Source organism: Buteo buteo, chromosome 26 (genome assembly GCF_964188355.1).
Source record: "Buteo buteo chromosome 26, bButBut1.hap1.1, whole genome shotgun sequence".
In the NCBI taxonomy this organism is placed as follows: domain Eukaryota; kingdom Metazoa; phylum Chordata; class Aves; order Accipitriformes; family Accipitridae; genus Buteo; species Buteo buteo.
The window spans coordinates 10607322-10615098 of record NC_134196.1 but is presented as its reverse complement, the minus strand read 5'-3'; the positions used below and the strand labels follow the sequence as shown (position 1 = coordinate 10615098).

At 35.2% G+C, this 7777-nt stretch overlaps 1 protein-coding gene across 1 annotated transcript in view; it reads right to left on the bottom strand.

Moving 5' to 3' along the window:
• The window catches only part of PPP1R12A (protein phosphatase 1 regulatory subunit 12A), a 123334-nt gene that overhangs the window by 6108 nt on the left and 109449 nt on the right, over nt 1-7777 (bottom strand). The window contains exons 21-24 of the mRNA XM_075058049.1: nt 7144-7285; nt 6346-6450; nt 5412-5459; nt 847-897 (exon numbers count right to left, since the gene is read on the bottom strand). Coding sequence (XP_074914150.1) covers nt 847-897; nt 5412-5459; nt 6346-6450; nt 7144-7285 — 346 coding nt within the window. The remainder of the gene's footprint in view (nt 1-846; nt 898-5411; nt 5460-6345; nt 6451-7143; nt 7286-7777) is intronic.

Here is a 7777-nt window from a genome sequence, read left to right as displayed (position 1 = left end):
CCTGTCCAATATTACATCCAAGGACATCACAGAAAACAAACTTGCCAAATTCCTCACCCTTCTTATTAATTCTATCAGTTTGGTTCACCCTGTCCAATATTAAATCCAAGGACATATAATACAAAACAAACCTGCCAAATTCCTCACCCTTCTTAGTCATATCAGAGGATGTAACATTGATAAACCAGGAAATGAGAAAAGTCATACCATGACTGGCTAAAAAAAAAGCCAGAAATGTATTTAAAAAGTATTTTTCTTCTGGGATTCAGTTTATACATAGTTGAAAAAAAACGGAAATCTGCGCATGTGGTAAATGTTACTTATTTGTCAATGCCTGAAATCTATCTACTGCTTTTTGTTAACTAAAACCTGATTATTATTCACTCTATAAAAATGAAAGTTTTTCTTTCAATATTGGTAACATGCTGTCTAATACATAATTTAGAAAGCATGAGGTAACAGTTGAAGCAACATTTAATGCTTAAATACCTATGGAATTATATGCTACCATTATTTTTAAGTTAATAAAATATAGGGTATCGCATCAAAATCATAGATTGTGATTCCATCTTGATTAGATCAAGATATGTTTCGCTCCAACCATCTCTGATGTTTCTTGTTAGCCAGTATGTTACAGAAGCCTAAGTCTCAGCACCTTTTTAGAAGCTTATGCCGCTGTAACAGCTTCACTACAAGCTCTATGACATGAGTGATTTTGAAATGCAGCTGTAACTTAGTTATTTTCTAATGAAATTACAGAGACCGGTAATACTGCGAGACTACATGTTGCACTGACATAGTCATACACTTTGTTATTAATAGTTTAACGTGTAATAGTTTACTTACTTTCAGTTCCTCTTCCATTTCAGATATCCTTCTTTCTAGAGCTCTTCTTTCCTAAATCAAAAGATGTGTGTTAACATTGAACAATACCATTTTAAAAAAATTACTGCTTGTAAATACTGTGGTAACAGTGAAATACTTCAAGTTTCAAAGATCATACAACCAAAAGCATAGTGTGGATAGGAAACTTGTGATGGCAGTGATATACAGAAATTTTGTCACCCCTTCCTTCACACGAATTTAGAAAAGCTGTTAAGTACCATTTGTTTGGATTTATTTTTCATGAGCTAGGCTTCTGTAATAGCTTAATATACAAGAAATGCAGAAAATGATCAGAAACAAACAAGAGCATTAAAAGAAACAAGCACAAAAGCATAAGCTTTCATAGACAAGCAAACGTAGCTGAAACATCTGTCTCAGCTCAGTGGGATCTGTCCACACTATAAACTGCAACGTAGTGTAGATACACCCAAATTTACATTAAAGGACTTCAGCTGAGTACCAAAGTAATCTAGCTACGTAAGACCACCTGCTTCTTGAGTAAATGTTTCCTGAATATTTTCTGCGTTTCTAGTATAGTTTTATTTTCCTTTTTTTCCTTTTTACCTGAGAAGCAGGAGAAATTATCCTTTGGAGAGAACTTCAGGTTGTTTTGATTACACTGATTACAGTACCCAAGCTAGCTTATTGAAAGTTAGCTGAGGGTTTTCTATACTATGCTGCAGTCTGCAGTGCAGACACTCTACCATATTTCTACATGACGTTCTTTCGTTTAAACCTAATTTTCAACACATCTGACATATGAATAGCTAATGCAATAGACTTCAGGGGTTTATAGCTTGATTGCTTGCTCTCCTGTGTCAGACAATGCAGTGTGCCTCATTTAAAAGCAGCTGCGGTTATCCGTACTCTACATTCAGACTCTTCCAAAGTGTGAAAGGCAAAAGCAAGAGATTATTGCGAAGTGGACATATGCATCTGCATACAACGGTGTTACGCAAACAGCAAGCAGCATTGACTGAGGTGTGTAAAACTTTGGTTAGATCATACCGCCCAGTAGATACTGACTCTTGCCGGTCACCTTTCAGATATAAATCATTTGAATTTAGTTTAATCATAGTGCAGTTATACCCCAACATTTTCCCATTTTAGCAAACAACTTTAAAGGTTTATCAAAGTAATAGATTACTGCAGTTGTTAGTACTTAATGTACTTAACTCCTTCGAGGTAAGACCTTTCCCATAATGATACTGACTGATAGTAATGGGCATAGTAAGTACCAGCAAGTTAACTGCAGTAAGCAAGTGACTAACAAAAAACCCACACCACCTTACATTACTTAGGAATTGTATCAGTTACCTATTAGCTTTGAAGAATAACATATATTACCAGTGTTCTTATATTAAGCAGTATTTGACAAATCCTGCAATTACCAAGGGATGAATGATCAAATAGATCTCAAAATTTCAGATGGTTAGAATTTGTTAGTCCTTCCGATGCATTTGCTTAACTAGCATGTTGAACTTGTCTAAGAACAACTATTAGCAATAAAAGCCAATTAAATAAAATCTGTATTTCATTAACTTTGTATACTTCACATTATATAAAAGAAACATTTAAATGGACTGGCCTAGATACAAGATTTTTTTAAAAACGTATTGTTTTGATTAGATGAAGCTATGCTTCTCTTTTTCCTGAACTGCTTACTCTTTTAGGAAGTGGCTTGAGGAATGCCAACAAAATAACACATTGCAGTTTCATTGGGAAGAGTTGCCAGTATTATTTGATTAGTCCCTGGACTCAAAGAAAGGGTCTGAAATTTATGCAGTCTAAAATTTTATGATACGCTTCAACAACTCTATAAGGTACGCCAAGGAACTTTAGTAACCCTCAAAATGAAAAAAATACACGCTAGTCTCTCAGCTTATAAAATACAATAGCTCATTTGTATTTATCAAAGCAACTAGGAACCACAGGCTTGGTGCAGTGAGATTGAGGTATGGGGGTATACATAGGTGAAAAATTGAACCCAGAGTTATAAAATTATTAAGAAGTAAAACCAGATGTATATACCTACATATATTTGTATATTCGGTAATAGCAAAAAAAATACCTCTCCACAACCCAAATTCCCAGCTCATGAATTCTAAATTTGGGGGAAACTGGTTAAAGGTACCTACAATTCTGAATTCTAATCCAGAATGAAACCTGGCAGTTTGAGTTTTATTATCACATCATATGAAATTCTGCAAAGGACTTTTAGCTTACTTTTCAGAGTGACAGGTCATTAATGAAACCCTTATTTTTGCCTATTTATTGTGAGGGCCTTGCATCTGTGATCCAATTTCCCCCCCCATCTCCATGGAAATAGCCCCTTTCTGATAAACAGTTGTCAAATGAACAATATCAACAATCACAAATCACATCATGGAAACCCACTTCTGAAGGCTGAGTTCAAATAAAATTCAAAGCCAGTATTTTCTAAATTTGATTACTGTGCAATTCTAGGTTTAATAAATGTTCTCATCCTTTTTACTGAAAAGATATGTTTGAGCTTGAAAATGTCATAGTTCAAAGATGCCTTCACGCTTTTCTCTGCCAGCCTTTTATTTCTTCCAATTTATTCTCACCACTTAACTTTTTCCCTCCCCTTTTTTCTGTGTAATTTATATAGACATCTTCAGGTTTGTATTTTGTTTTAGTGAAGTTATATACTTGGAAAAGTATACTTAGAAAAGCTCTATAATTTGTTTCTCTGTTTTACATTTATGTTGTTACATTACACATTAAAAAGATGTCTTTGAAATTATTCTTAAATTTTGAATTCGGTAAGCTTATTTCTAGAGACCAGTTGTTGATGACTAGCAGCTGAGAGACTGCTTCAGTCACTTTCAAGGCAAAAGTAACTCCAGATTTTTAACAAGGGAAATACTATCACAAAGAAATTCCCGTTTTAAATTCTTGTCTGAGAAGAAGTTTAAAATTATAGAATACAAGGAACATCTCCTAAATCTTATGTAAATCACGTTTCAGCCATACAGCATTATCACTAACTTTATTTTTTTACCTGTTAGCTTTAATACCAATACATTTAGGAAGAGTAACATTTCTGAAAGACATTTTGCTGTTGGACTAAATGTCTTTACAAAAAAAGGTGCAAGAATTTCTAATATAGCCAATTGTTTTAATGCAGTGGCCTATTTTGGGAAAACGCAAAGCAGCAATTTAAAGCTGACATAATGTTTAGCTATGCAGTACTGAATGCTCTGCAGTATGGAACCTATATAGTAATGGACGCAGCTAATCTATAAAATAATTAAATCTCCACTTGTGTGGCCATGACAGCAAGCATGAAACCAATTAAAGCTGCTGATGAAACTTTTTTACTGATGAAATCACCGTCTACAGCAGGATGCCAAAAAATCAAGGAGAAATAGGTGCTAAAAGGCTGCTGCAATTATCTGGAGAGATTATTAAGATAAAGATAATGGAACTTCAGGAAGTGCCTGAGAGAATTTCTACACCTCCCTGTGCCCTATAAAATCTACCAAGTGTTTGTTTATACACCAGACAGGTTTGTAGAACTAAAAATTGTGTTCTAAACCTCAAATACTGGAAAGTAAACATAGAAGGCTAGTGAATGTGAAGTTTACCAGAGACAAATAAATGTATAACTTATTACTGTCAAAGTCCATTTAGTTTTCTTCCCATTTAAGTGTCTAATGTGTCACTCCAGGATCAGGGGAGGAGAAAGGAACATGTGGCCAGGGTCATGCGGGAAGCCAGGACCACAACAAAACCGACATAGTTTGCTTTACATTGCTGTGGAACTAAACTTTTCTAGGGATGGATTTTAAACTAGCATGAAACTACAGCCCAGAATTATCATGTGTCCAACTTCTGAAATAATTCCTGTAGTCTATCTCACATATGGATTTATTATATGACTCCTTTCCTATTCAATTTAGGGTTGTCTCTGACCCTGATGCCTCTCTTCCCACACTGCTTATTCATTCTTCCTCCCACCTCAGTATCATATTCCCTCTGGAAAAAGTTACAGTACAGGGAAAGAGACAGATTATGATTAATTTTATATCATTGGCAGGTTTAAGGTCTCACGTCTGTGAGGGAGAAACAGCTACTTCATTACCAACAATAACTGGTAAAACAACATGCATGCCTCTGGAAAGCTCTGAGGAAATTAAAGTCTCTGAATCTTGGAAATGCATTAGAAGATGAGGCACTCTGAATCTGCTTAACCCTCTGGAGTGCCAACATTGTTTTGGATGCGATGGATCAAGCGGCAGATCTCTGGAGGGCAGTGGGGTTTAGAACCTGGTTATCACAAACTAACAGGCAACCCGAAGGCAATTCTTAAGAGTAATTCCATCTCACAGCATCTCACATTCATCGCCACTTTGAAACTTAAAACCCCCAAATCTTCTAAAAAATGCAAGTTATAAGAAAGGCTTCTGTTCCCACTAAAATATATCCAGGCTAGGGGTTGCAAAACAAACTAAAACAAAGCCTGAATTGGAGTACTTAAGAGATCTTTGGCAGAAACTCACCCTTTTCTCCATTTCCAAGAGTGATCTGTCAGCAAATCTTTCTTGTCTCTGAAACACAAAATTAATAAAGACATTGATACTTGTTCTTAAACAACATAAAACTGAGGAAAAACAATTTGATTGGACATTTTATTATTCTGTCCGAAGTATGTCTTCAAAAGCATTTTAAAGTGTGTTCAGGGAAGTAACACTGAAATAAAGAACGAAGAAGTATGAACTGGATTTATCACGCACTTCCTCTGTGACCATCCCTAAGTAATTTGATCACCACATAGCTTTAGGCAAATAGGAGTAATATAGTATTTCTACTTAAAAGCATTACAAAACAAACATCTTTTTAATGTACATCACTAATGCTTACAGGGTACACATGGAAGACACAAGTACAGGTAAATTGTGGCAAATACGATCCGAGAATAGAAAACTCTTTCTACAGCAATTTATGACTAATGTAACTTTTGTGTACATATTTGGCATTACTGTATGCAGCACTGTTATCTGACAGCAGTTATCTGTAACTGGAATGCACTATTTGCTCTTCAGTTCTAAGATAAAGCTATCTAACCAGCCAGGAAGAACTGGCAGGTTATGCCAATCTGCCAGCAGGTTTATGAATTAATCAATCAATCCCGACCAACAGTCTGAATATAAACTTAACAGCACAGAAAGCATTTATCTCTACCCTGCAAAGAAGTTCCAGATACATGCTGGCAAGAACCACTACTACTTAAATAGGCAGGAGGCAGTCTCACGCATTTTGTTCACAGCTGAAGACCAGAATCCTGCGCTGTTTTCTCTTTAGAAACAGAGAGGTACTCTTCTTCACTCCCATCTTTGGATAAGAAACAAAGCCGATGCCTAGTAAAGAGCAGCCCATAGCCTGGGATGCTTCTAGTTTGTCAGCTAGGTACATGCTTTTTTGTTTTATACAAACCTGAGTGGTCTTCTCCAACTGTAGCTTAAGATCTGTAAGTTCCATGTTGGTATCATGTAACTGTGCTTTCAGTTTTTCATTTTCAGCTAGAATCTGTTCATAAAGCTGAGAGAAAATATTAATTTAAAAAATACTGAGTAATAATTCAGTGAGGTTGGCTGAAAAATTCAAAAACCATGATTAAGCTGCATGTACAATGAACAAATATCCATTGATAGTCCAAGAAGTAAAAATCAGTTATAGATTTTAAAGGTGTTTAGAATTAGCAAGCACTTTAAAGAACTGTTACCAAGTATTCCTAGAAACAAGCAACTTTGCATAGGGAGCACATAACTTACCTTACACATATTACAAAAATACTTGCCACTTTTTTTGCTTCAGACTTCACAGATTAGACACCACAGTAAACTTTCTGACACACTCCTCTATTTCAAAGCAAGATCTAACCAATTTACAGTATATGTATGTGAGCTAGCAAACACATAAAATAAAAGGCTTCACATATGTATAAAGCAGTTTCAATGATACAATCAACCGAAAAAATAGTATGATAGTATTTGTCATAAAAAATGGATCTTGGCTCCTCTGAATTTCTTCCTTGCCTTGAAGAGAAAAGTGCAAAAGCCAGAAGCTGTTTTGTAATGTGCATTTTCCCCCACTGTAGTGGTTGCTCTGCTCCTCCATTCAGCTGAGTTGCTTTAAACTGCATTTGTTATGCAGTGTGAGATTATTTCCAGACAATTTATGAAAAACAGTAATAAAATTCTATTTTTGCACCAAAATTACTGAATCAGATACCTTCTTAAAATCAGTGCTATCTTCTTTTTCTAGTCTACTGCAGTATGGTTTCCGATCTTCAAGGTAACTCTGTGACCCCGATCGCCCCTGCGCTGAATCATAACGATCACCTGAAGACATGCTGAGGGATCCCGTATCATATCTGTAAAAGAAAAGTTCTTATTTTTCTTTGCCTTTGTGTTTCAAGTGAGACCATTCACTGTATCCAACGTTGTGAGTTTGCCATTACCGGGCTTAAAAGAACCAAATGCAATCATGTATTTTAGTTAAACCACTGTCTTCTAATTTGATGCAAATTTAATTTTTACATTCCCTCAGTACTTGAAAATTCTGTGTGAAAATGGTTTCAAATTGCTCAGTCTGCCAAGTAAGTGCCTACCTTGTGTGCGCAGGAATCTTTTAAATTAAATTAAAATATTTAATTCAAGCAAATATTTACATGTCTTAAAGGACTTTACGTTAGCTTAGATACTTTAATTCTTTATTTACAAAAAAGACGTATTTTTAAAAAAATGTATTACTTTAGTTGAAGGGTTTTAAAAAAGTAATCTCTAAAATATCAGTCTAGATGAATTCTCCAAGTTTTATTAGAGAAACCAAGGAGATTTCAAAACTCTTTGTTGTGAATTCTAGT